The sequence below is a fragment of the Penicillium rubens genome (assembly GCF_028828025.1).
Source record: "Penicillium rubens strain IBT 27055 chromosome Unknown utg000003l_segment0_segment0, whole genome shotgun sequence".
NCBI classification, from domain to species: domain Eukaryota; kingdom Fungi; phylum Ascomycota; class Eurotiomycetes; order Eurotiales; family Aspergillaceae; genus Penicillium; species Penicillium rubens.
This window is the reverse complement of record NW_026890601.1, coordinates 1,617,658-1,644,949: the sequence shown is the minus strand read 5'-3', so window position 1 is coordinate 1,644,949 and position 27,292 is coordinate 1,617,658. Positions and strand designations below refer to the sequence as shown.

General features: G+C 49.7%; 12 protein-coding genes across 12 annotated transcripts; 5 read left to right on the top strand and 7 right to left on the bottom strand.

Moving 5' to 3' along the window:
* Positions 1 to 208: 208 nt before the first annotated feature.
* Positions 209 to 1,454, bottom strand: N7525_006823 (FAD-dependent oxidoreductase; the record flags this gene model as incomplete). The annotated part of the gene is made up of 3 exons (XM_002567330.1): positions 209 to 639; positions 734 to 1,320; positions 1,426 to 1,454. The coding sequence occupies 3 exons, from the start codon at positions 1,452 to 1,454 to the stop codon at positions 209 to 211; spliced, it is 1,047 nt and encodes a 348-aa protein (XP_002567376.1).
* Positions 1,455 to 3,644: 2,190 nt separating this feature from the next.
* On the top strand, positions 3,645 to 8,664 carry N7525_006822 (WD40 repeat domain-containing protein; the record flags this gene model as incomplete). Its single annotated transcript, XM_002567329.2, has 5 exons — positions 3,645 to 3,975; positions 4,032 to 4,155; positions 4,205 to 4,513; positions 4,566 to 5,341; positions 5,396 to 8,664. The coding sequence occupies 5 exons, from the start codon at positions 3,645 to 3,647 to the stop codon at positions 8,662 to 8,664; spliced, it is 4,809 nt and encodes a 1,602-aa protein (XP_002567375.2).
* A 621-nt stretch (positions 8,665 to 9,285) lies between these two features.
* N7525_006821 (putative endo-1,3(4)-beta-glucanase) lies at positions 9,286 to 10,533 on the bottom strand (the record flags this gene model as incomplete). Its single annotated transcript, XM_002567328.2, has 1 exon — positions 9,286 to 10,533. One exon carries the CDS (start codon positions 10,531 to 10,533, stop codon positions 9,286 to 9,288), a length of 1,248 nt encoding a protein of 415 aa, XP_002567374.2.
* Positions 10,534 to 10,922: 389 nt separating this feature from the next.
* On the bottom strand, positions 10,923 to 11,858 carry N7525_006820 (oxidoreductase, short chain dehydrogenase/reductase family; the record flags this gene model as incomplete). The annotated part of the gene is made up of 4 exons (XM_002567327.2): positions 10,923 to 11,012; positions 11,067 to 11,367; positions 11,448 to 11,743; positions 11,811 to 11,858. 4 exons carry the CDS (start codon positions 11,856 to 11,858, stop codon positions 10,923 to 10,925), a joined length of 735 nt encoding a protein of 244 aa, XP_002567373.2.
* A 409-nt stretch (positions 11,859 to 12,267) lies between these two features.
* Positions 12,268 to 13,601, top strand: N7525_006819 (zinc finger HIT domain-containing protein; the record flags this gene model as incomplete). Its single annotated transcript, XM_002567326.1, has 3 exons — positions 12,268 to 12,311; positions 12,368 to 12,811; positions 12,875 to 13,601. 3 exons carry the CDS (start codon positions 12,268 to 12,270, stop codon positions 13,599 to 13,601), a joined length of 1,215 nt encoding a protein of 404 aa, XP_002567372.1.
* A 320-nt stretch (positions 13,602 to 13,921) lies between these two features.
* On the top strand, positions 13,922 to 15,271 carry N7525_006818 (glycoside hydrolase family 16 protein; the record flags this gene model as incomplete). The annotated part of the gene is made up of 1 exon (XM_002567325.2): positions 13,922 to 15,271. The coding sequence occupies one exon, from the start codon at positions 13,922 to 13,924 to the stop codon at positions 15,269 to 15,271; it is 1,350 nt and encodes a 449-aa protein (XP_002567371.2).
* Positions 15,272 to 15,421: 150 nt separating this feature from the next.
* Positions 15,422 to 15,674, bottom strand: N7525_006817 (uncharacterized protein; the record flags this gene model as incomplete). Its single annotated transcript, XM_061213840.1, is given in 2 exon segments — positions 15,422 to 15,607; positions 15,627 to 15,674. 2 exon segments carry the CDS (start codon positions 15,672 to 15,674, stop codon positions 15,422 to 15,424), a joined length of 234 nt encoding a protein of 77 aa, XP_061068271.1.
* Positions 15,675 to 16,606: 932 nt separating this feature from the next.
* Positions 16,607 to 18,040, bottom strand: N7525_006816 (SUMO protease ULP1; the record flags this gene model as incomplete). The annotated part of the gene is made up of 1 exon (XM_002567323.1): positions 16,607 to 18,040. The coding sequence occupies one exon, from the start codon at positions 18,038 to 18,040 to the stop codon at positions 16,607 to 16,609; it is 1,434 nt and encodes a 477-aa protein (XP_002567369.1).
* An 842-nt stretch (positions 18,041 to 18,882) lies between these two features.
* On the bottom strand, positions 18,883 to 20,692 carry N7525_006815 (phosphatase PAP2 family protein; the record flags this gene model as incomplete). The annotated part of the gene is made up of 5 exons (XM_061213839.1): positions 18,883 to 18,950; positions 19,003 to 19,472; positions 19,525 to 20,286; positions 20,345 to 20,561; positions 20,638 to 20,692. The coding sequence occupies 5 exons, from the start codon at positions 20,690 to 20,692 to the stop codon at positions 18,883 to 18,885; spliced, it is 1,572 nt and encodes a 523-aa protein (XP_061068270.1).
* A 1,358-nt stretch (positions 20,693 to 22,050) lies between these two features.
* On the top strand, positions 22,051 to 23,035 carry N7525_006814 (Rho4-like protein; the record flags this gene model as incomplete). Its single annotated transcript, XM_002567321.2, has 3 exons — positions 22,051 to 22,335; positions 22,388 to 22,591; positions 22,655 to 23,035. The coding sequence occupies 3 exons, from the start codon at positions 22,051 to 22,053 to the stop codon at positions 23,033 to 23,035; spliced, it is 870 nt and encodes a 289-aa protein (XP_002567367.2).
* A 603-nt stretch (positions 23,036 to 23,638) lies between these two features.
* Positions 23,639 to 24,117, bottom strand: N7525_006813 (DASH complex subunit DAD1; the record flags this gene model as incomplete). Its single annotated transcript, XM_002567320.1, has 3 exons — positions 23,639 to 23,827; positions 23,879 to 23,941; positions 24,019 to 24,117. 3 exons carry the CDS (start codon positions 24,115 to 24,117, stop codon positions 23,639 to 23,641), a joined length of 351 nt encoding a protein of 116 aa, XP_002567366.1.
* Positions 24,118 to 25,384: 1,267 nt separating this feature from the next.
* Positions 25,385 to 26,428, top strand: N7525_006812 (RTA1 domain-containing protein; the record flags this gene model as incomplete). Its single annotated transcript, XM_061213838.1, has 4 exons — positions 25,385 to 25,544; positions 25,631 to 25,653; positions 25,700 to 25,931; positions 26,013 to 26,428. 4 exons carry the CDS (start codon positions 25,385 to 25,387, stop codon positions 26,426 to 26,428), a joined length of 831 nt encoding a protein of 276 aa, XP_061068269.1.
* Positions 26,429 to 27,292: the final 864 nt, after the last annotated feature.

The window sequence follows — 27,292 nt, the reverse complement described above, 5'->3', positions numbered from 1 at the left end:
GTCCCATGTGACTGAAGATTCAACGGCCGATATACCTTTTTGATAGCACATCGTTATTTTGTCGGTAGCAAAAAGTTCGTTCATTCAAATGAACCTGATGCCTTCTATTTTCTATTGCACGGCATTGTAAGATCTATGAACTTAAGAAATATGTACAACATGTTCTATATAAACAACCTATGCGCTCGTTGAATGCCAGCAAATAGTTTTACAGCGAGGCTTTAGCCTGCAGCAGCCTCTTCTCGAGCATCGCGGCGACGATGTCTTCCGCAACACCACGAGACAGCTCAAACCCTCGACCACCAGCACCATAGCCATGAACGATATACCGATCATCAGCGAGCTTCTCCGCCTCGATGCGCAAACCGCCCTCACGAGCCGGCCGCCTACCAACGATATCGCGAATCACATCGAACTGGCCACCACTTTCTGACGTGAAAGGGAACCACTTGGTTGCGTTAGCGAGGAGGCGCTGCCTAGTTTCCAGCGATGGGTTCGGGTCCCAGTTATTCGGCTCCTTCGTGCCTCCAATAATGGTTCCGCCTTCGAGGGGACGCGGGATACAGAAGGACCACGAGCCATCTGTGTTCTGTCGAGTAATGGTCTTCGAGACGGGGTTACGGACGAGACAGGTTTGACCTAGAGAATATGTCAACCCAAAAATTCAGAATACACGTTCGAGCGCATCGCAAACACAACCACCATAACCATCACTATCACTCCCATCACATACCTCTGATAATAAACGACTTCGGGTCCTCAAACCCACTTCCGGAGCAGTTCACCACGGTCTTCACATTCCCCGCCATACTAAACGCCTCCTTCAAATTGGCGAGCGTATACTGCCTCGTCTCGCCTCCCTTGAGAACAAACTTACGCAGCAAATGTGCACAGTAGACCGGCGAGTTGATCACATACGTCCCGTACTTCACACCCCACACTACGCCAGTCGGGACCTCCTCTTTTCCCAGAACCTGGAACTTGTCCAGGTGCGAATAGACATTGCGCACACTCTGCTGATCCAGGTACTCCGGTGGCGGAGCCTCGAGGTGCTCGATGCCCTCGACGAAGTTGATGCCCGCGCCGGGCTCAGCGACCGCAGTTCGCTTCAGGAACTCGTACGTGCGCTGCGCTTGGTCCGCCTCCCTCAGGGCTTGTGGCGAGGAGCCTGGTACTGGACGGTAGTGGGCTCCTGCCCACGGTGAGGCGTAGTTAACGGAAGTTTCCGATGGGAAGTCCCGGGCTACGAGTAGGATGGATTGCGTAGGAGTGAGGTGTTGTTGGATGCATAGGGCGGTGGAAAGGCCAATGACGCCCGCTCTGGTTGAGGTTGTCAGCTGATTTTTGTGTCTTGTGATCGGTCTTTTTTTATCTTTTGGGGGCCGATTGATTCGAGGTTATTATATGTGGAAGTGTTGGACTGACCCGATCACTACGATTGTCTCCTTGGACATGCTGAGAGTTGGAAAGTCGTCACAAGGTGTTAACAAAGACTTTATAGGGACAACCTTGGAATTCATAGACACGAAGCTCCAACTTTGGAATGTCTGGGGTAGTTGGATGAGTCAAGGGTCCGCGATAAGACCCCCGCGATCATATGATAACGGGTCATGGCATGGCATGTTCGTTCCACCTGGGCCAACAGTATTCCTGCATTATGAGGAATATAATGATTCTCAATATATCTCTACAGTTGGGGATATACCGAGTAGAATATACCTTCTTAATTCCAGCAGTATGAACAGTAGGTGGGCATTTTTGGGTTTCCTTGGCCCGCATTGACTATGTACGGGAGTATGTATATAGGGCTGCTCTTGTGACTTGTATTATTTCAAGGATCGGAATTGATGCAGTACAACGTACATCTAGTACTCCGTACGGAGTACATGGAAATCCTTTCTCACGCGAGCTCGATTGAAAACTCTGCTGGCGTGCCCCCGATACTATCACAGGGGCCCAAGCTCCAGGATGTTCGACGGTGCCTTTTTGTGCAGGGATGACTGCATATCTTTGCATTTCTGTCACATCACAGGAACCAAAGTGCAGAATTGCCTTGAGGTACTCCGCACTTCATAGATAAGCTTGGTAGAAAGAGAGGAAAACAAAAGAAATCGAGATCATCATTGATAGACATCGGAAACACTAGCTTAAACATGAAACTTTCTGAACGGTCTTTTCTCCGAATTCAAGACAAGAAGAGGGCTTCTATAGGCCAATAGAACCAAATTATGTCACTTTCTAGTCTATTGCAGACTATTATGGAATGGCTGGAGGAGTGCAGGCATTGGCTGAGGGGTGGTTGTGTAGGCGCCGAGGGATCAGCAGTGATGGATGGTGATTGGCCGGGTGAAGTGACGAAGCTGCAGCTTGAGAACAACAGCATCCCAATCACATCACAGTCTCGGATCACATTATTATCATTATTATTTTCATTTTGCATGTATTTTGATTTGAAAACTGGGCGGTTCCTTGCAGTTTTGAGGAAAATACCAAGTTGGTGAAGTTGGTGAAGTTGGTGCTATTTAGGGCTATTATATACTTCAACTATATAAAGTCGGGTTGGAATACCTCCGAGTGATCGACGTGCAGAACCACTAAGGCTACAAGGGCCAGGGATTCTTCGTGATTCGGGAACTCTGCATTTGATTTAAACCAGGTTAGCTTTTTCTTTACTGGGGTTCTGCATGCTCGTTGGTGCAAGTCCCGCAGGATAACCCAGCCACCAAGAAGGCTCGATCTCACCGTCTCCGCTAATAACGTGTTGAATATGGTGCTTTTAATCCCGGGTCATACTCCGGTTTTTCTGTAACTCTAGAAACGGGACAGATGTATGGTCCTAGTCAGGAAATGAAAGCGCCCAGTTATCCCCCCGAGCGCCAACCAGTCTTTAGTAGTCCCCGTATTTCCATTTTGATCGACTTATGTCTGCTCCCCTCTTTTTGGGAACTGTTTGCTCTTGATTCCCACTAATTACTCTGTGGGCAGCCTGTTTATATGTATATCATATAGAAACCGACCTCGGGAGTCTTACATCCTGTCACAAACTTAAGCCCCCTCCGTCACTTGTATGTGATGAACGTGCAAGTCATTTCAATTTCCTTCTAAGTGTCACACTTGAATATCTTATTTCTCTATTTCTCTATTTCTCATTTTTTTATTATTCTTTTTCCCCTCCCCTGTTCCAACGGCTTGCATCTTCCTTTTTTTTTCTCGCCTTCTCGCATATTTCCTTACATATCTTGCCACCTCTTTCTCATTTATAGGGATCTTGTGAGCCTACGGAGTATTTCAATTTCAGTCACATTCCTTGTCAGGCGCCAATTCTCTCCCCGACCCAAATGTGCCTTGAGATATCTTGGAATTCCCCGTCTTACACCTTGACTGGTACTCAGGGTCGTGGCCGATTAGCAAGCTACCTGGCTTAAACAGAGGTCAGTGGCCCAATCTTGTTTGGACTCATTTTATCTTCCCTCTTGTTCTGGATTATATATCATTCGGGACTTTTGTCTTGGACAAACCCTCTAGTAAAATCAATTTCCCCGCAAATCGTCTCATATGCACCATTTTGGGCAAATATAATGGTTGAATTGACACGGAATAGGAGCTTGGGGACAGAATCGCGACCCCCGAGGACCGTTAGAGCAATGGCACCTGCACCACCAGCTGTCCAACCTCGCTTCGAGGCCTGCGCTTCGACGGCGTCCTTATTTCTCTATGCCCAGGGCTCAACAATCCTATGTTTGCATCATGATACATTGGCAATCGAGCGACGGTTTCAGAGTCATCAGGAAAACATTGTCTTCATATCGGTCGATAACGTCAGCGAGCGAGGTGCGGGGAGATTGGTTGTCAGTTACGATGTAGGGCAGACGGCGATTGTCTGGGATATCTTCACCGGAACGGAGATTGCCCGGTTTGCTTCTTTCGACCATTTGCGAATAGCTTCGTGGATGCGTAATGGCCATGTTGCTTTTGGTGAGAGAATTATCATAAATATCCTATGAGATTCTAAATTTGCTGATCAGATACAGGCAATGGCAAGGGCGAGGTGATCCTATTCGAACCTCCCACTTCCGAGCACATCTCTGCGCGCACCATTTTCGACCCAATCACAGCTCTTGCGCCCGCCACAGATTGTCGTACTTATGCAATTGGGTATGTGGGATGAACCGAATTGAGAGTATCACTCGCTAATCGGTTTCAGATATCAAAATGGTTCCATATTGATCGCGAGTTTACTTCCTCAATTTACCATTCTTCACACTCTGACTACTTCACGTGGACCATCGCCAATTATTTCCTTGGCTTGGCATGCATCCTCGTCAAAACAGAAGTCCGACATGCTGGCAACGCAGTCATCGAATGGCGATCTACGAGTTTGGAGCGTGGCAAAACCACCGGGGAAAGAGTCACCTCGAGTGATTAGGGTATTGAAACGATCTGATTCAAACTCCTCTGATCCCAAATGGATGGGCTGGTCGAAGAATGGAAGATTGGTGCAATATTTGGAAGGGTGTGTAACGCCTCAAAAGAAGAACAAGGGTTTTGCTGACATGTGATGATAGGGAAACATGGTCTTGGGATGTTCGAACAAAACATGTTACCTACGATCCAATTCCCACAATCGACGGTGTGCGAGGTATCGCAAATTACGGGCCTACTGCGACTCTATTTACCATCGGCCCCCAGCACTCAGTCCAGCAGTATGATTTGGAAAATCCGGCAATGGTTGCAAATGTGCAACATCTTCCAATCATCCCCCGGCCCGGCACCGCGGAAGGCAGTCGATCACGAACAATGTCCCCACGGCGCTTGCAAGATGCTCCTGACATCCGGGAACCACCAGCCGCGACAAGACGAACGCCATTTGACGCAAACAGCATTGAAAGTATTAGACAGAGGGCGGATCTGACAAGCCCTGCTTCATCGCGCAGTCGGACGGAATCAGTGAGCTCAAAGGCATCCTCTGGGAAGTATAATATGAGGTCCTTCACTCCGCCGAGTCGCTCTGGTCAGAGCACTACCACTTTTTCAATGACTTCTGCTGGTCATGATACACCGCAGGCTTCTGCTTCGTTTGCGTATCCCTCCTCAGTCTCAATGTCATCTGTGAGAAGCTCGAGGGCGGCATCGCGATTGCGGAATGAGGTTCATCTCAGCCCTGCTGACAAGAACATTGTGGATCTATTCCCGTTCACTCGGGCTCGCTTGATTGATGTGCCTTACAAGCAGCAGCCTCCTATCGATGAGTCGAATCTAACTTCGGATGATCTTCGGCTGCAGATGTTGAGCGTGGTTTTTGGGTGGGATGGAGACATCCAAGATCTGATTACAGATGAGTGTATGTGTTGCCCCGTGTCTTCTATATTTCGAGCCGTCTTTTGACAATTCTTAGTGAGCCGACACGCCGTGGGTAGTCAAAGCGCTATTCTCTTAACGCAATGGCTTGGTGAGAACGACACAGATGAAATGGCCTCGATGCTTAGCTCCGGGCAGGTAACAACCTCCGACTGGATGATTCTTGCTTTGAGCCAGATGAGCGGCCAAGCCCAGGCAAACAAGGTCGGACAGGCATTTGTACAGAAGCTGCTTGAGATCGGAGACATCCACACCTCGGCTGCGATATTGCTTGGTCTCGGAGACAGCAACGACGCCATAGAAGTTTATGTTTCTCGTAATCACTTCATGGAAGCTATCTTGATGACATGTCTCCTGTTCCCGTCGGACTGGCAGCGGCAGTCTTATCTCGTTCGTCGATGGGGAGAACATGTCGTTACCCACTCTCAGCAACAACTCGCCATTCGCTGCTTCATGTGCACGGGAGCGGAACCATCAGAACCATGGGCATCTCCATCTGCTCAACAGACTTCATCTTTTGCAGAGATGATTCGCGCCAAGTCTCCTGTCGCCTCGCCCGAACCTCCGCAGGCCAATATGATGCCACCAGCGGTCCGGCCAAGGTCCACATCTAACTCGAAACCTGCAGTGAAAACGCCGGCTCTGAAGCTCATTACCTCCTTTGACACCCAACCGGGGCGTTTCCGCTTCCCTGGCTTGAAGTCTGATGACCGTACGCCAACAAATGCACCCGGAATCACCCCGATTGCTGAATCTGCGGTTCCCGACTCGGCAATGTCCCCTGGTGGATTTGGCTCTTATAAACTGAACAATATCCAAAGCCTGAACCACGCAATGACTTCTCGAACAAATACCCCTTCTTTCAATCGACGTCGTCTACCCTCGATAGGAGAGACGCCAGTGGATGTGCACCCTCCAAGCTTTTCACGGTCAAACTCTTACAGCCAAAATGAGTATAGCTCCACCTCCGAAAACGAAATGAGCGGACATGAGCAGAGTCAAGATGAGAAGGAGAGCAACAGCGGTCTTCTCACTTTGTCAGCCGCAAAATACACCCCCGGTCTAGACTCTGTCAAGCCCAGTCCCCAGACTGCTATACAAGGGACAGACAAGTTTGCCGCAATCAAAGGGCTTCCATCTCCAGCCGCCGGTGTATTCGAAGCTCTCACAAATGATGATCACCGTAACGGGTCCCGAGATCGAAAGCCAGACGGCCTCCAAATCGAGACATTGGAAGGTGAACGAAATCCGCAGGACCGCTCCGATTTGATTCCCAGCGCCAAGAGCACCGCTTCGACAGCTAATAGCTATGCTTCGGCTAGGAGCCCAAGTGTCAGTGGTCGTAGTATTGATCAATACATCAGTAGCCTTGATGAAGCGAACTACCATGCAAAGAAGTTCCGTCCACATACCCCGGGCCGCGGAAGACGGAACCCAGACGACACTGCCAGCCAGAGCTCAAGAGTCAATCGATCGCGTGATACTTCCCGAGATACCCGCGGTATGAGTGAGCGTCGATACATTCAACCCGCCAAGCGCTCCCCTTCCTCGCCGGTGCCTATGTCTCCTGAAGAGTTGGCTCGATACCACACCGGAGAGTCTGAAAAGCCAGCCGAAACACGGAAGTCGAAGTCTCGCACCAGAAGTTCTAGCAAGGTGAGAGGGCCAGGTTCTCGGAACCGTCAGCGCTCTTCAAGTAGACACACTGCAAGCCGACTCGGCACAGACAAACGAGACCCCTCAATTCGAGGCCGCAGCAATGACCGACAAGGATCAAGCGTTCGATCACCATCGTCGCCTCTTCCTATGGCGTATCCTACCGAAGAACCTTCTCAGGATGTTGATAATCCTTTGAGACTTGTCGAGGGTAACCAAAAGAGACTGCGATCTCGCCACCGGAGTGCCAGTCGACGCCGCGCTGAGAAAGGGACAGCTTCCAAAAGAGACGGCTCTCCGGAAACAAGACACAAAACTTCGCAGAGTCTTTCTGTAATCCAGACAGGGCCTACAACAGACCCCTGGGCACAGCAGGCATCGGTGCCGGAGCAGTTGAGCAGCAAGGTCTTTGGCCAAGAGGACACGTCCAATGGGTATTCTAATGGGCAACCAAGCTCGACAGCCAATGATTTCCAAGACCTTATGTCCCCAAGGACACCATTTGTCAGCCTGGCGGAGAGGAAGCGAAGAGAGATTGCCGCAGCTGAATTGGAAGCACGAAGATTATCACTCGCGCGCAATCCATCAGCACCAAATATCCCATTCCCGGGCGAGTTGCAAAGCGCAAGAAGTCCTCTTGAGGCTTCCCCGCCTTTCTCTGGTACAAATTCATGCTTCCAATGGGCACCGTCGCGAAACAAGGCGTCCCAAAGCAAAGCTTCTCCCGACTATCCTAGCAGTTCTGACTCGAACTCCTCACGCTCCGGAATGCCCAGCGGGCTTCCGGCAACTCCTCGAGCCATGCGGCATCCCAAGTACGGAGGAACCGGACAAGACGAAGACCGGCCTCCTTCTGTGCCCACCATTCCCACAGACAACAGTCTCTTCCTCAGTAACGCCCGGTATCAAGGAGATGCCGAGAGAATCGGACGATCGATGTCTGTTCCCGCATCGGAAGGACAGTACAACGCCCCTTCGATGCCCAACGACCTCCCCATGCATCCGCGGTTTAACCCAGCACTCCCCCGAAGCCGGTCCAGCAGTCGCAGCCGCGCCAAGGGCCATAACCGCACCAGCTCAGGCAGCTATATCTCCGGCACTTCCCCCCACGTGCAAGTAAGCATCGAAGAGACAATCGAGCATGCAATGCAAAGAGGACCTTCAGCGCAGCAGGAGACAATTCCCCCACCGCCACCTCCACCCATACTCCCAGAACTGCAGCATCTCAACACTCCACCTCCACCACCCCCATTCCCAATCTCCGCAACGCCCGTCTCGCCCCGCGAGTCATCGGCGACAATCGACATCGCCATCGACAACAACGAAGATCTCGGTCGTCTTCTCCCTCGCGCCATGACTGCGGCCCCGGCTCTCAATGTAAACGATCAGGGGACGGATTCCCGTCAGTCGGATAGTCAGCGGATGTCCTTTGACCATCGCCGAAACCGTAGCTCAAACGAGAGCTTCACGAACAAGCTGCGTAGCTTGACTCGTATGCGCAACAACAGTCGCAGTGTCGAGCCTTATTCGCAGGCTCATGAGGCAGAGATGGCTCCTCGTGAGAGTCTAAACTCGCAAGTTGCTGGGTCAGACTCGAACTATGTTCTGCCGAGTCAGAGCTATGTCGCGCCGGGTCCAAACTATGTTTAGGCACCTGTTAGGGCTTGACTGGCTGAGAGAACGAGTAATCCTTTTTTTATATATATCTTTTGCTGATCTTCATTATTATTCTTCTCTCCCTTCTTTTACATCTTGAGCCCCCTTCTCTGATCTTTTTTTTGTTTTTATCATGAAATTGCGAGGTTCTGGATTTCACGCATCACGCATTATGTTTTCACTGCCCATTGGTTTATGCTTGACATTACCCCTGTTTTAAGGGCTCATACCCTCTCGTTCTGCTTGATTGATGTTTTCCGAGTTATATGCCCCAAGTTATATTCCAAATACCATATCCCGTCATCAACTCTAACCCTATGGTTGATTGAATGCACAATCCCCTAGTCTCTGATTTCAATATTTCCGTTTTCAAGATTGCAGACAGCGATGTCTTTAAAAATCCTGTGTCCATTTGCTCATGCTCTCTTGATCAGGGTCAACCTAGCTAAACATATATGCCTGCAAAGGCTTAATGATGACAGTATCAGTTATTTCTAGATGGTGTGATATAGAAGTAGCTGTCCAGAGGCCGGAGATGACATAGTTGTACATGCGAAGATAGTTTAAAAAAAAAAAAAAAAAAAAAAAAAAAAAAAGAAAAGGCCCGGGAGGTCCTCAAGATCCCCAACCTCGGTTTCGAGACGAGCCTTCATTGCCAACGTTCCTCTCCGCCTCAATCATCCGATCAAACTCTGCCTGGGCTTGATCCCTTTCAGTCTTCTGAGTGGAGTCATACTTTTCTTGATCACTCTGGCCAAATTCAGCAGAGAGAGAGTAAGGGTTCAGTGGAGGCTGTGACATGCCGGGCTGCTGTCGAGGCTGGGGGCGTGCTCCGGCATTCTGTCGTCTGATCCGATCCCAAGCACTGCCAGCTGGCGATCCATCAATGTTTGTATTCCGGTATTCCGCAGCTGTAGGGCTAGCATCGTCCTCATCTATGAAATCCAAAGCCGATCTTTGCTCGGGTTGAGTACTCCTGCCGCGCGCCCAGACTGCACCACCATTCGAATCCTGTGTAGGCGACTCATATGACACAGACTGAGGTTTCCCGACTGAATCATTTGAGTCCACGTATTCAGAGTAGGAATTTGCCTGCGCGGGAGCATCGTAAGATGGCTGCTCCTGTTGGTACCCGTTGCCGCCTGCATATCCACCCCGCGAGCCAATCATCTGGGTGCCGAGGCTTTGCTCACCGCTGCGTATACTCCGTACGCGCTCGTTAGCGGCCTGTATCTTGCGCTTGCGCACGTCCTCAGGCTTCGCCTTGCGCATGTCCTCGACGAAACCCTTCAGTCGCGGGTCCGTCAACATGTTCATGGCATCTTTGGAAACAGCGTAAGCGCTCGATGCCATGTGACCGAGAGTTACGATGAAGAGCATTTTGAATGCCGCAGATCCGATATTACCCCTGAGGCCGGGATCGGTCCACATGTGACGCACTATGCTCAACAGTGCTCCTGGCGTGGGATTCCGGGGGAACATTGGCGACTTGCGTGCTTGGTGGTAGAGGAGTGCTGTTCCGAGGAATGAGCTTACGGGTAAACCCACCCGCCTTTGGTACAGGCATCGCGTTCCGTGCTCAACAATTGCATCGAATTCATCTTGGGTCGGGGGTCGCGCTGTTAGCACGTAGTGGTTCTCCACTCGCTCGGTCACTGTACTCGCGGCCCTTCTCGTCCAGGCTGCTGTGCCGAAAAATCCAAAGTACAATGTGAAAAGATCGGGCTTCACAATTGACTCTTTTCGGAAGTGGAGCTTGTTATATTTCGCGATCGCAGGGTTGTGACCAGGGAGGGCACGGGACGAGTCGTCTGAGTTGCTGTATTTCTGGCCTGCCTGCGGCGAGGCGTCGTCGGAGCTCATGGTGAGGATGACAAGTGTTGAGGAAGGTTGAGGTGACAGGTAAGAGCTCCGAGCTTGGCTGTGCCGTTCTCTGGAATGACCCCAGACGGCAGGTGACGTTACGCGCTGACTCAGCATCAAGTATCCCGAGGTCCACCCGACCTTACACCTGAAGTCCAAGCAAGAGAATGACAGTCCCTTAGCTACTAGACCTACGAGGACAACTTCTCTATATTATTTTGGCTGTCCAGTGCTGGCTTGGCAAGTATACTTCTACTATGACATAGACACATGTGGTGATGATGCATTCTTACTATCTTCGTTCTGCAGACATCGGGATGCTGCTCTTCTAGGCCAACTAATCAGGTTCAATGCCCCATCAGACCTAATAAAGCCCCCGAGAAAGTCTCCTACCACTTCTCAATATAAGGTCGCAGGTCCAGCTCAAACGCAAACGTCGTGCGTGGCTGAGTATGCAAATACCAATATGAGTCCGCAATCTATAACAAGTGAGTTTCCAAAATAAAGCAACCAATAACTAGAGCTGGACTTACAGCGTCCGGGCTCAATTTTGCATCTTCATGCTCAAATACCCAGGCCTTGGTACGAGGGATATCAATGACACCGTCAATAACAGTATGCGAGACATGTATGCCCTGCGGCCCAAACTCACGAGCAAGAGACTGCGCTAGCGCACGCAGTGCAAACTTGCTCGAAGCAAAAGCAGCAAATTTAGCTGAACCCTTAAGACTAGCAGTAGCTCCTGTAAAAATTAGTGTGGGCGGATACTCCGACGATTCGCGAGCTTGTAGGAGCAGTGGAATAGCCCGTTGGGCAAAATTGAAGGCACCCTGCCTGATATAGGAGCCAAAGATTTAGCAAGATCTGTAAGAATAATGGGGGTCGAGTAAGTACAAGAGACAGCAAATACGTACGCCTGGGACTTGAGTGCAGTCGAGTAATCTTCTTCCGTCAGCTCGAGGAATGGCTTGACTACGAAGCCACCACCTGGATTAAAAACAGCAGCAGCTACCTTTGAGGAAGGATACTGCGCCTGAATCTTATCGAATGCGTCGTTGACACTCTTAGAGTCGGACACGTCGGCGCTGATACCGATGGCCTGGCCGCCGCTGGAATTGATTTCTTGAACGATTGGGTTATGGTTGCCTGGGTTTCGACCCAGAACTGCAACAGAGTATGTTTTTGCAAATTTCCTGGCAATTGAGGCGCCCTGTCTCTTTTGTCAGCCAATCCTTCCTGCCTTATGTGGAATCAGAGGGTGAAGATGTAGACCGTACCGTGCCAGGGCCGACGCCGGCAATGACCGCGAGTGCTTTGGAAGCCATATCTGATTTAGAATGTATATGAAATGTATCCTTTTTGCAAGTCGGGGATGAAATGAAGGAATCTAAACAACTAAATAATGGCCCGTCGGCCCGGAAGCTATCACCGAAGCTTAGAAATGCAGCGGGGATTGATCATCACATCCGCAGATGATATCATCTGCAGAGAACGGGACTGGCGTATCCCTGCAAAAGATCGCATTTGAGGGGAAAATTAGACCATCGATAGATGAATAAGCGTACATATGATCTCATTCCGACCTTGGGGTGTCTAGCTAGGTAGACTCGTGGAGAAACAGGTTGTCGGTGCTGGTATAACTAGTTCCAGATTTATGCCTCAGGCCGTTATCGATAAGACAAATAAATTTCCCATCGGATCTCCGAGTCTCCAACTCCAGACAATCAAACCAAGATGGCCGATTCAGATCCCTTGCTGAGTGATCTCTGCTCAATATGGTATGCTCGCGACAATCACATACTGGTATACCTTGGATCTAACATGTGACGTACAGCCATACCGATCCCCCCAAATACCGCTGTCCACGCTGCTCAACACGCACCTGCTCTCTACCCTGCACACGTCGCCATAAACTCTGGTCGCAATGCTCTGGCGTTCGCGATCCAGCCGCCTATCTAAAGCGCAGTGAACTAGCCACTGAATCCGCGTTCGACCGTGACTTTAATTTCATCACGGGCATCGAGCGTACCCTCGAACGCGCAGAGAGAGAAGTCGATAACCGCGGGATTGATATTTCGAGTGGTGTCCAGGCCGATGAGGGTAATCCAGAAGGTTTGGCGCATCCGACTGCTAGCCGTAAAAGAAAGCACCCGAACCAGGGCCTTGCCAAGGGCGAAGCTGCGTTCTTGCGCGGTGCCGAAAATGCTGGTGTGAGAGTTCTTCGGGCTCCAAAGGGGATGTCGAGAAATAAGCAGAATGGGTCGCGTTTGCATCCCAAGTGAGTTGAGAATTTTTCCTACTTTTCGGTTCAGACGTTGTACTAACTTATGTATTTCTCAAGGCATAAGCGTCTTGCTTGGACCATAGAGTGGATTACGGCTGATGGGGTGAAGACGATTCGTGATTCAGTCATTGATACATGCTCTATCGCGGAAGCCTATAACCGATGTTGTCCACGACCGAAGGATCAAGAGTCAATTATCGAACCAGTGAAGGACGAGAAGAAGGAAGACCTGGACACACCTAAAACAACTGTCGCTGCACCAGGTAATACTGTCACGACAAAGGTTGAGGCAGATACAAAATCCCCACCCCCGACCAAAGACTCAGCAAAGGAACCAGCGGATGCCTCAACTGAGCAAACGGATAAAGCATCGAACCAGACCCTCGCCCCTCACCGTGGTCTTCACTTCTACCTTCACCGTCCGCGAACCACAAGTAAAAGACCTGTCTTAACTCCTCTCTTGCAATCCTCAACACTCAATACTGTCCTGCGAAACAGGACTGTTTTAGAATTCCCTACGATTTATGCGCTGCCAGAGTCAGCGGAGACACTGTTTGCGGACAAAGATAATTCCAAATTCATACTGGAGGAAGACTATCTTCACACGGCTGGGCCAGATGAGATAGGCCAGTCTGCTACCACGAGTGGCGATGATGACGCGGCTGGAAACGAAGCGCTTCCCGGTCCTTCAGTGAATCTCCAAGATGTCGATGAGAACCTTGTATTGGAGGTATTGAAGAAAGATCTATTTGAACCAGTCCCGGAGACTGGGCCAGCGGTATGAGTGATCTCTGTGTGAAGAGATACATCAAAAGATGTTGGGCAATTTGGCACACGTCCAGATAATGTATGATACCTAGGGACAGCTAATTGTCGGTCAATTATATCACGAGTCATCCTCCCAGAAGAAATATCAGGCTTGGATGCCGACGTATTTACTGAAAAGCGCGCGGACACAGATTCTGCTGATCGTGAGATCTCGACCCAAAGAGGAAATCACGATCAACGCGGCTTCCTAACAAGTCAAACAAGGACCTTCCGAATTCACCTTTACTTGGGGACCATCTTCGGGGTCTTAAATCCCTCACCGTTGTTACTGCCACCATGAGGATCAACGTTTTGTCCCTTGGGGTGGCCTTGGTCTATCTCGGCACAGTAGCGTCCACTCTATCAGTTGGCAGAGCACCGCCGCAGTTACCGACCAAGAGACGTCCACGCGGATGCGATTGCTACACGATCTCCGGGCCCGACCCGGGATACTTCCAGCACTACAAGGTCTGGGACTTTCGGGCTGTGGATTTGAAGAAACATGCCCATCTCAATTTGTCAGAGCCCATTGACTATGGCGATGAGGACTGGGAGGATGATGCTGAGGGCAATGACCAAGACCTGCAAAATGAGCCCGTCTCACTTGGAATCCATGATGAGAAGGACTCGGAGCTCAGATCACTGACGTTTTACAAAACCTCCTTTGAGAGAGACTGGAGCAGTCAGAATTGGGAACGCCGAAGCACCCCCGTAGCCCCAGTCCTCATGATAAATTCCAAGCACAACGTCTTCTTCACCCGCGACTCTGACGAAGATGATCCCCGTGAGACGTATCTTGTTCTGCGCACCACCCGCTTCTCAGAATACACCTCCACCGCGGAGATCGAGACTCGCATACGCAATATCTACCGGTGCTCGCTGCGTGTCAGGCTGCGTTTATTGCCAGCTAGCTCTGTCGTGTCGCAACCCCCTCTGCATCAAGAATGGCCGCCGCGAGATCCAAAACGACATCGCGTCCCTCCCTTGAACAACGGGACGATTCCGCTCCACGGGAACAGGCCACCTAGCGGTGCTTGTGCTGGCATCTTCACCTATCACGACTCCACCTGCGAATCGGACATTGAAATTCTGACGCGGGACCCGTCCCATCGTGTGCACTATGCCAATCAGCCCGATTACGATTTTGACGCTGATCGGGAGATCCCCGGTGCGAGTACCATTGCCGAAGTACCTGTTCCATGGACAAGGTGGTCCACGCATCGCCTAGACTGGCTCTCGGACATGTCACGGTGGTATGTCAACGACGAGATGCAGGATGCCAAATCGTATGGGGTTCCTGACTTAGAGAGCATGGTTATTCTCAATCTTTGGAGTAACGGCGGACTCTGGACGGGCGACATGAGAATAGGCGATAGTGTATACCTGGGCATCGAATACATCGAGCTGATTTACAACCGTTCTTCCGATGTTTTCAGAGGCCCTTATGGGCCTCTTTCGCAGAACCATGGCGGCCACCAAGGGATGCTTCTAACAAATGGTTCTGGCAATGGACATCCGTTGGAGCCGGATAAGAAGGACGAAAAGTGCAAGCCAGGTAGGCAGGGCCGCGAGTGCAGAAGAAACAAGTGGAGACACAGGCCTCTTCATCAATATTGTCGGAGACCATGCAACATTGATGAACTTTAGGGCTTTTCTGGCCGACTTTGTATTATTATTAGTTTTGGTTCCTTTATATTGCCTTGAGACTCTTGGCTTTGACTATCAGTAGTGTTCTGTATTCTAATTCTGGACAAAATGGAAGTTTCATCAGAGGAAATAGAAGGTTTACTAGTATATTCACAGTATTAATCTTCTCCAAACCAACAAGGACGGTTGCACCAGGTCGACAACTCTATCGTCGGATCCCGGATGGTAATCCTTTTGTCCTTCCGGGACATTCTTTAGTGGCCGGACCGCAGCCTTCAAGGCCTGCTGCAAGGACGCATCGATTTGGGTGTCTGACTTCACCGGGGCCAAAGGCAACTGTAAAGCATATTCTCACAAAGGCGTCCGCCTTCCATTGGAGTTCTTTGATGATCTGATCGATCATTTTGGGGCTGACATGGCCATTTTTGGCGAGTTGTCCGCGCCATTTGGTTAATTTCCTCGTCGAAAACCTGGTATGCATAAGTGGATGACCTCCGGGACGGTTTAATTGTACATATGCACCTTGCGGTGTCACTCGGGCTTTTCGGTGATTGAATTCATGGCTGGCATCATCAGGATTTCCCATAGACGGTGAGCCGACTAGCCTCGAATTCGATTTCTTCGTAGTCCAATGCGTTTAGGAAGCGCCAAGTGTCCTTCTCGTTGTCAAAGTTCAAAGGAAATGAGAATCCTGGCAGCTCAAAGCGGTTCCTTTGAACCATCCATAGTGAGTAGCTTAGGGTCGCTGAGGTCACCTGGCACCGGCACCGCCTCCAAGCCCTGGAGGTTAGAGCGGGCTGACTGACCAGCGTGTGCTCCCGAGGTCCTACTACTACTAGATAATAATTGCTTGTGTATAGTCCGAGGTCAAGGAGAGCACGACACCAATACAATAGAAATACATGACTCTACAATTGCAGGAGAGAAAGCTGGTGCTATGGAAACCAAAGGAAGCCGGAGAACCAGGAGAACGAGGAAAACAAAGAAATATGATCAAACAAGTCCACAAGAAGGGGCTTTTTTGTATCAACTGAGTCACCGTAGTGGTGACCGTGGGGTATCATTCAAATTCATTGGAAACATCACATAGAAAGAGCGCGCCGATAGAAAATCCATTGTCCTTTTTCATCTTTTCCGTGTCATTCGCCTCTCGCGCCGAAATATCAGATAATGTGTAATGGTGACCGAAAACGCCTTGATGGTGGTGCTTGATATGGATGAGGTATGTGAGATTATGTAGGAGGGTGAAAAGAACCCCGAATTCAATGCATGAGATCAATAAGAAAAGGCGATGCTTCTGTAGCCATAGACACGAGCTAGTCTTCAGTTGTTCGTTTAGAGCAACACTGCCCCTGTTGCTTTGTCTTGTGGGTTAAACTCGCCATGAAGACCGCCATTAATGAGCTCAGCAACAATCTTTTTGCGGAGAAGTCGAATGTGACTCGGGCCAATACATGTAGGTTCAACTCCAACGGTAATTGCCTTGGCATTCGTTAGGAGGAAGACACCACAATCGCTTCCGTTGTCTTGCTGAGAAGAGGCCGATGGCAGGAGGGTCCACTCCTGATCTATGTATCTTGGCCCGAGCTCGCCACGAAGCCATTGTTTGACACTTTTCACTTGGTGAAGACCGCGGGATCCTAGAGAGTCAAAATACTCAATTACCCGTTCGGCCGGTCGGATAACCATGAGGGTCCAATGAGCTCTTTCATGTACAGGGATGAAGACCGTGTCGACATCTAGCAGTCCTTCGCCACCGATTCTGGCCCGCCTTGCCCACCGTTGCACGGCCTGATATCCCTTATCGCGAAGGTTGGAGTAGAAGAAGGTGTTGAAGGCATGGAAGAGCGGTCGATCGCCAGGTCCGAGGTTTCCACGCGAATCACGGAGATAGTGAATGAGTAAACCAAGGTAGGCATTGATGATTTCGTCATTGAGCCAGGCCTCAGGGACAGTGCATGTGATGATATCCCGCTGGTACAGATCATCTCCGGCTAATGATCTGGCGACGGCCTGTCCTTGCGCACTCTGCATGGCGCTGTTAAGTTTGGCAAGCCACTCAGGCGAAATGGGACGTACGGGTGGACCGGTTGGTCTCACTCTGGTTGGACGTTGGAGGTCTCGCTCCCGGGCTAATCTTTCTCTCTCCCGCCTTTCGAATTCCGCCTGGTACCACGATGCAATGCGATTGGCAGGAATCGGCCTCCTGTGGGCATAAAATAACTGCACAGCGGAGACAGGGCCATGGGGTATCCTTGCATCTTGTTGGGCTTGTTGATCCCACGGGTCATCAATGTCCATGAGATCATGTTCGACGGGCCTGGGGACTTCAGTTGGTCTCGGTGATGGAATGCGCCTAGCGCTCGGAGGGGGAGGAGTGTATGGCGGTAATCGAGGGTGGAGATGTGTGCCGAGATCTGTAACAAGTGCTGGTGTTGCGCGAGTATCTATGTCCATAAATTCCCACCCCTTCGGTGGGATATCTTCCTCCTCGATAGCGACGCCTTCTGATACAACAAGGGTAGGTGATTCAGGAGGAGTTGACGGGAAAGCGCCTGGGATGGGAAACTGAGGGTTATCTAAGGATAGGCTGTAGGTCAGTATTTGCGACTCGAATTTCCAAATCGGGGCTGCCATACCATCGTGGGCGTCACTTGGAGGCTTCAAGGCCTCAAAGGGATTGGGGATCTTGAACGAGGGCTCCGTGGGCTCCGTGGACTTTGCAGGGGAGGCGCGTCGCTTGCACCGAGGCCAGCGGAAGAACCCCATGTTTCTGCGAAACGGAAAGTCACGCCGAACCAGCCGGGGCAAGGAAGTCGAGAGCGATCTACTCGTCCGATGACGCGCCTTCAAGTAGATTGACGGTGGTTGAATGAACGTTGGAAGAGTGGAAAGGGAGGAATGAGCGGGTAGATAAAGACGAGACTTCAAGATCCATCATTGGGCATACTGGAATATCTATCCCAAACCCAGAATCGAAGGCAGATACTCCGCAGAGGAAGAGGTATGGGAACAATACGAGCCGACGCGGTGCGGGTTCTTTCATCATTATGCTGACTCATCACATATTCCTCCCGGCCCAGCCTCCATTGTTGTTTGTTGTATGGACCTAGTGACCTACATGGCTGTACATATTGTGACTCTTTGTCTGCATAACTTTTTCGAGGGAGGTTTCTTTGAATACCATCCTTCAACTTCTGCTAGATATAGGTTCCTTTTACTATGGTTTCATGTCCTTTGATGTTTCATCTAATAGTTGTCTTGTGGCGAACACTATAAACAGCCATCACAATAAGCAACCTCAAAGAGAAAGTTGCGATTGCACCTATTTACTTGATCGCCTTTTGTTGTGTTTCTTTTAATGTATTCTATGTCATGGTTCATGCGGCTGGTCCCATACCTGTGTCTGAGCAGGACGTCTGACAAGACCGAAGAATGCACCTATGGATATTGCTTTCAATGCTTATGTACAAGGACAACGGAAAGAATATCTTATCCCTAAGGTGATCTGTTCCAGCACAGCCGGCTGAGCTAGGAGCAGGCCGAGGAGTTGGTGTATGTAGGAAGAGGGAAGCCGAATCGCACTTGTATGAATACGTTTCTCATCCTCGTTATTGGGTTCCAAGTCCGATTAGGTCGAATAACAGGGGTGCAACCTCGATGACCACCCATGGAATACCTAAAGATTAATATCAGCAAAGGTTGTGTCAAGATCCAGGGGTTTCACATACCTGCATATACAACCAGTTTTGTCACTACTTCCACGTCGTACCGCACACGAGGCTTCTTGATCTGGGAGAACACTTCTTTTTCATCCCGCTCCCCAGCCTGAAAATCTAGCGAGGGAAAAGGTGTTGTCGGCATGTCGAGATTCACATCCACTGCCGATGAACTGGGGCTACCTCTTCCCATCATGCCTTCGTAATCGTCCAGTGACGCCGTCTTTCTCGACCGCACTGGCGTTCCATTGGGCTTGGTTTGATCCTCTGCGACTGGAGAGGGACGGTTGCTCCCAGATTGACTTTCGCGTCGGCGCTTTTCCCGGTACGCCAGAGTTTCATACGCATCAGCTTCTGACTGAGGACCAATTGAAATGGCTCGGCGGCGAGGATGGCGCATTGTGGTAATTATGTCTGGGATGTCAGAAAAGTTTGGAAGAACGTCATGATCATTTAGGTTAGAGGGAACTGTGGTGTATTTACTGGGCACAGGTCAGCATAATGTCCACAAGCAGGAAGTACATCCGAACTTACGATGCTGTGGTGAAGAAACGTCGGGGGAGCAAAAGACCGAGCTTCTCCAGGGCCCGGAATATAGGTGGCAGAATGCGCAGCAGAGCGGGCTTTGTTACAGTTCTCCAAGCAAACACGCACAAGACGCCCATGACCAGACGAATGACAGTTTTAACCCAGCCGATGCTCTCGAGGTCATAGGGAATTGATCCAGAAGGATAGCCGACCCAAATATCGGCAAAGTGCCATGAAGACACATCCACGCCTAGCATGACTCCTGCAAATGCAACACTATCGTCAAAGCATGGGCAATCATCGGCCGGCTCCGGATGGACGCGAACGAGGAATATGATAAGAAGTGCCAGTAGGGAAATTCCCGTCAGCGAAGCGGATAGAATGAATTCCTCAAAGGCAGGTCCATAGTGAAACTGTACAAGGCCAATGGCTGCACCAATAGCACACCCAACAGTACAGTCCAGCAACCCATGCATTCCGCAATACAGTCGACCCAATACGATGGACACGACGTAGATATAAGTGACAGCTTGGAGGAAGAGGGTGACCTGCGCGCTGAGAGTTGAATCGGGTGAGCCAAGCAGTGCCAAAGCATAGACCGCAACGGAGACAGCGTTGGTGGAGTGTGTCGATGGGAACCCATATTCCAGTGCTGCAGAGCCGGACATAGTAATTCGCTGGAGTGGGGGAGACAGAGGGCGGGGAAGACACAGCAGGTCCTTCAGGAAGCCGCTCCAAAAGACGCCCGATGCTAAGATGTGAACCAATCTGTAGCGGTCAGCCACAGACTTCCAGTTGCACGTTCAACTCCGGAAAGAAAACGTACCCACGACCCATACTGGGAGAACCACACCAGAAGAGGAAGGGCAAGAAGACCATGAAGAACGTATGCGTGCCGAGGTTGGCCGTGAATGCGAAATACGAGTCAAGAGTAGGCGTGCGCACTTTCTCCTGCACCCAAGCCAAATACGGCGTCTCATATCGGATCAATGGGATGAGCTTTTGTCGCGGCCAATACCGCCAGAGGGGCAATCGGTTCGAATCTATGTCGCACACAAGCAACGGTTAGCGGACATCGCGATTAACCAGGGATGGACCGAAAAAAAATCCATCGCATACAGTGATTCAGACTCTTCAGACCAGCATCGGGCTGGTCCTTTTTGGTCGTGCCCATGGTACAGTGTTATCGACTCAAACGGTGTCGCAATCGGATGGATTCCATAGATGGACAGGCCACTGCCTGCCGGTCCGTTTGAGGGGTTGAGACTTCTAGGGTTCAGAACATAAGGAGCGAATTGAAGTTGGATCGAAGCAAATGATATAATTGAGAGACTCGAGGTTGAAAAATGGGGGTTTACCCTCCAAAGTTGACGGGGAGATCATCCGCGGCTCAGACCCCTGATGCCTTCATGTGTGTGCTTAGTCACTTTTGCTTGGGGCCGGGCCCGTGGAGGGCGTGGAGGGCGTGGAGGGCCATGGGTTGTATATTATTGTACTTCGATCTTTACTATGCAATTGATTTTGCGATAAACCCTCACTTTTGTAAACCTATATTCCGTTCAGAGAAAGACACATACTTATGTTTGGTCTATATTTTCCAATGTATGTATGCGAATAAACAGTTTCCAAGGTAAATACATTTGAAGCCGATACATGTACTGATCTACATTTTAATAGTCAATTGACTAGCTGGCTATCAAATACGGAGTAGTCCATGAACTCTTTTGTTCATTTTACCTGCTATATATACTATGTGAATCTTAGTTCCTGTTGAAATGATCCCCTTTAAGATGCAATGTTGATATAGATAGGATTGCCCTTGAAGAGAAAAAGCAAACCCGCCCAAAATATAATATAAGAATAATGAAGAACGACCTTGGACATAGGGGAGATGTGAACTCGTATTTTGGAGGCTGATGAGCATGGGATCTCGGTCTTCTCCGTCAAATAAAGATGACATGCAGAAGTTAGCGTCAAAGCCCATTGTATTTTTTATTTTTATTTTATATTCGCTACTCGGACCTCCAACCTTGTCCATCTGAATCTCATAAAGATATAATCTAGAGTCGCTTCTGACTATACAGAAGAGAAAGTGACTCGTCATATTTGCACGATCTACAAATCACATGACTTTGGGTAAACTGTATACTCCCACCAACATACCCAGGTGGATGAGCACAGTGAGCTGAACAGTGGAGAATAAGAATATATTAATGGAGTCGAAACCAAAACAGGATCGAGAATAAACCAGTAAGTGACAGAATCCAGGATATCGAGGCCTTTGATCGTGGGAAGCGGAGCCCTGGCGTCATGGAGGCACGGCCGTTGCTATGGTAGCCCCGGTGTAAACACGGCTTTCACGGGTCTCACGGGTCGAGCCAGACCCTCTTGCTCTATTCGATCCTCTAGATCTTTTTTAGATCTATCTTCTCCTCTTTTCTCTTCTTACATCTCATCTCATTTTACCAAGCTTCAACATATCTCGTTTTTCCCTTGTATCATATTACAAACGAGTCTCCACCCCTACTCATCATGAGTGCTATGTACGAAGACCAATACTATGCAGCATCGCGTCGCCGCTCTCTCGCCACCCCTCCTCCCTCTTTGACACCGCGTCACAGTCGTACGCGCAGCGACAGCGTCCGAGTCAGCCACGGTACAGCCAGCACCAATACCAGTGTCTCCAGTGGACGGATGTCGGAGGCAACAAATATCACTCAGCCCCCCTCGTTCTCAAAAAAGTTTGTAGTGGTGGGCGATGGTGGATGTGGCAAGACCTGTTTGTTGATCAGTTATTCCCAAGGTTACTTCCCAGAGGTATGTTCAGCCTGCAAGGAAAGATGTATCCCTGGTGCTGATTATTATCTAGAAATATGTCCCCACGGTGTTCGAGAACTATATTACCCAAACGACGCATCGGGCTTCTGGCAAGACCGTTGAATTAGCCCTCTGGGATACTGCCGGACAGGAGGAATATGACCGTTTGCGCCCACTGTCCTATCCCGAGACTGATCTTCTGTTCGTCTGCTTTGCTATCGATTGCCCCGCATCGTTGGAGAATGTTGTTGACAAGGTAAGTCTTAGACCTGGAATCTCTTTGCTTTCACTCGACATCTTCTAACATCTCTCTGTCTAGTGGTATCCCGAGGTTCTGCACTTCTGTCCCACCACACCCATTATTCTCGTTGGCTTGAAGTCAGACTTGCGCAATAAGCGAACCTGTATTGAACTCCTCAAGACACAAGGCCTGACACCGATCACACCAGAGCAAGGCGAAAATGTCGCCCAGCGTATGGGAGCAACATACGCCGAATGCAGCAGCAAGGAGATGCGCGGTGTGGACGAAGTCTTCGCCAAGGCCGTTGACGAGGCCATCACAATCGAAGAACAAGGATGGACAGCCCAGCAACCCACCGGCCGTAATAACCGCAACAACCGCGCCAGCGCCATGCCTTCCGGAGGTGGAGGCGCTCGCCCCGGCAAGAAGATTAAGAAGCGCACTTGCAAGATCCTGTAGATTGATTCTACACCTGTGTTTACTTCCATTCTCGACACCCTTTCACCTTCCTTTCTCTCTTGGCCGGACCACAAGCCTGGTTGCTTCGTCGGCTTGCTTTCCCGCTCGCCTGTGTATGTGACATGTCGCCGCAAGCTGGACAAAGCTAGACATGACTTTCCAAATCCTTCTCTGTTGTATCGATACGCTGTGCGGCCCTTACGATGATCTCGATTCTTTTTATTTTGCTGGAGGCTGTTTCTTTTATTTCCACGTTTGTTCCCGTCTTGTGTTCTTTTTGACCCTTTTCACGACCCTTGTCCCCCTTGTTCCATTTGATGTCTCTCATGACTCGGGTCTTTGCCGTTTTCCATTGGCATGCATGGGAGTGGTGTTCTCGATTATGTTATCTGATATGTTCTGTTGGCGAAAGCGATGTCCTATGTGTTACTGAAACAATACACTTGGCCTTTTGTGTTTATCAATGTCTTCCCCGTAGGATTCGTATATCTTTCCCAGGTCGTAAATGTATCCCGAAATTTTGAGTGGTATCTAAGAAGGTAAAAAAGGAAAGTAAAACAGCCCGACGCCGAAACCCGTCAATGCAGACCCAAATGTAAACCATCACTGCATGACTGTCGAGTCACCCTCATCGTTTTCACGCTTCACTCCGGACTTACTCGCATCGCTCTCTCCACTAACCTTCCGCTTTTCGTTGCCATTGCCAGTCTCCTCGCCTTGTTCTTCAGGCCGGCCCATGAAATTCTCAAACTGGGACCAGAGAGCCTCCACAGATCCAAATTCATTCCCCACCTAATAATACCATTAGCAGCTGCGTTTTCTCCGCCCGGTGCTGAAACTCACCGCAATAACACTCTCCAGATTCCGATTCAGACGGTTCATATTTTGAAGTACTTGCTCCATGCCCTGCTCGAATAATTAACATCGGCTGCGGCTGATAAGAGTTCCCGAGTGCGACGGGAGTGCGCGGACACGGTACATACCACCGCGATCTCTCGGACGAGTTCCTCGCGCTGCTGCTCGAAGACTGTTGGGGACGCGGCGCGACCGCCAGAGCCTGGTGTTTGCTGGAGCCAGGCCATATTTATGGATTCTGGGATTCTGGTAGGGCTAGAGGTGACAAGGAATGGCACGACTTGGCACGTTCACGTTGCGTTCGAAGACGCGGTTTGGGTTTCGGGGAGCGTCGCGGAAGATTGCTTGGCGTTGGATGTTTGACTGGACGCGGGTTTTTGCAAGTCTTCTCCAGATACGCCGTCGCAGGGTGCAGTTGGACTGAGGAGATGAAGTTGATGTGGGGCACGGCTTGATAAGAGATAAATCTTTCATCTTGGGAAAAGCTTCAATTCGACAACCTCTCTTATGCGCTACATGCCATCCTCTTTGCCATTACTCTTCGTACTTGTTTAGGATTATGGCCGATTCTACTTTTTGTTTTGTTGGCCGGTGTATGGAAATCACTGTCTAATTCCATCTTCTATATGTATGGAATTTAGCAACAATATCCCCGGACTCTTACGTGATTTGAACTGGATCTCAATTGCCCTTGTCCTCCTAGATGGATCCTGGTCCTGAAGACAAGGGAATTGTCCTCAGTTCGACACCAAAAGGCAAAGTACCCACCAAATAAGAAAGCATTTAACCGGAACTTTCGAACAAGAGACGAGGTTCTTGTACCTTGATCCAGATTACTAGGGTTTCGAACCCGATGCAACCATCCATTTATATTCGGTTCCCCTTCAGATTGGTAACCTGCTTATCAAGCAACGAGCATGCTTTCGAAAGAGTGCACATCTCTATTCAGAGGCACGTGTCAGCAGAGTAGGTTTCCAGGGTTACAGCGAGTGCCCGGCATCATCTCTTGGAACACCTCACTTCATCCCAGTGACCTCGATCTAGTCACCATCCCGGTCCTTGGGATAATCAGTATCTAGATCGATGAGATCGAGGCCACCGATGGTGGGTTGGATCTTGGTCTGTCATGACCCTTGATAGACCAAAGCCTGACCCACCTCCGCCGATCAGATCCTAGTGTTCCCTCAGAGGCGATGAAACGATCTCTCGGAGAGCAGAAGGACATTTTCACGTGTGTCGGCAAGTTGAACCGAGCACGTTAAACGCGCATTTCGGAGACAATGAAGAGACCACTCTGGCCGGGAACGTCGTACAAACTCTATAGCGTTTCTCAGATGTCTTGAGTTTCTATCCAAAAATATAATAGGCGTCAGCGTTTAGAATCTGTTTGGGGACTCCTGGAATATAGAGATATATAACCGTTCAGTGCTGCGTGCGAACCCTACTTAAATCTGACATTTAGTTGATTTTCTGTGAACAGGCCCAAAAGGCAAAATGGTGGAAGTCAAGTATATGGGATCGTATGACTACATACCGTCAATACCAGCGGCCGTGGTATCGATTGTGCTATTCGGGATCTCAACCGTCCTACATTGTTGGCAAATGCTGCGTGGTCGAACTTGGTTTTTCATCGCTTTTATATTCGGAGGAATATGTGAGTACCAGCCCAATGAACCAACTTGCCGTTGGGGCTTTTCTTCGGGCTATTTTCCGGATCTTTTTAACACAAGTTTTCTATAGTTGAGGTTGTCGGGTACACAGCCGTAAGCCTCGATACTCGATCAAGTCAGAGTGGGAATATACTCACAGTCGCAGCGTGTCGTTTCTTCCAACGAATACCCGAACTATACCATCCCTCCCCTTGCCATACAAGCCGTTCTTGTCCTCGTCGCGCCGTCTCTGCTTGCTGCAAGCATTTATATGGAGCTTGGCCGCATCATGATTGTCACCGGCGGAGAAAACCTGTCACCGATCCGGCGCTCGTGGTTGACGAAGATCTTCGTGGTTGGGGATGTGATATCATTCTTCATTCAGGCAGGAGGTAAGACCCATACCTCGTCTCTCGACACGTCAACGATATCTTGCATCTCCCGATTGACTGACCTATATTGCAACAACACAGGAGCCGGAATGCTCGTCAAAGCCAGCACAGCCGAAAAAGGCGGGAATGTGATTAAAGTCGGCTTGATCATCCAAATTATCTTTTTCGGCATCTTCATAATCACCAGCATTGTTTTCCACGTCAAGCTTGTGAAAAACGGGTCGAGGGTGCTACAACAGCGCCAAGTCCCCTGGAAGAAACACCAGATTGCGTTATACATCGGCAGTCCACTAATTTTCGTCCGTTCCATCTTCCGGTACATCGAGTACAACCAGGGAAATAGTGGGACATTGCTCCAGCATGAATTTTACAGTTACATTTTCGATGCCGCTCTTATGCTGCTGGTAATGGTCGTGTTTAACGTGGTGCATCCGGCCGAGATCAGCAAGTTGATGGAAGAGAGGAAAGGCGGATATAGGATGGAACTGATTGGATGATTGGGACGACTGGATATAGTATGCCGGGAAATCTCCCGGCATATTCAATCAGACCGACTCAACCTGTACCAAAGCGATGTACATTACAATGTTGATAGATCTAGCCAGAGTCCATACAGGCTAAATGGACGAGCTGTCTGTCCCGAAGTCTGTCCGACATTCTTTGTTGCTCTGCTACAGTTGTCTTTCCAACTTGCGATTCTTCAGGTTTCAATCTATATCCGCAGGTCTCTCGTATAGCTCTACATGCACAAATTTAGTCTAAACCTGAAGGTCCGAATGGTCCGGCGCAGGGACAGAGGCCGATACGTGCCAGGTCGAGACTCGTATCCCCTGGCACGGAGAGCTGTTGTGCTAGACAAAATGAAAGAATGAAAGAGCTATCTCAGCTTGCCCGAGATGTGTTCCTGACTTTCTGAAACCATTCTAGTGGCGCCCTTTTATTAGACCGGTTCAAGAGAAATTGTACTCGTAACACGAATCCACTCCGAGGGTCCAGGGTTGACTGGTACCTATCATGTACATACTACAAGCCTGTATGTAGTGAATACCTTCATTCCAGACTGGACAGGGCCAGAGCTAAGACCCCGCCAGATTTAGTATTTGCCAGGTACAAAGTTCAAGAACAAACCACCGGGTCAAATAGAATTCCAGTTACTCTTTATAGACAGGGTTCAAACTAAATGTATGGTTTACTACATTCACGTATCAAAGGTGCCAGGAACCCAAAAAAAGTTATATTAACAAGAAGCGAATAATAGACAAACGCAGGTCCCGGACCGTTAGCGTTCTTCATTTTCTGAGGGATTTGGTTTCTATACATGTGCCAGAGGACCAATCCAGATCATAATCGTATAATCCTAG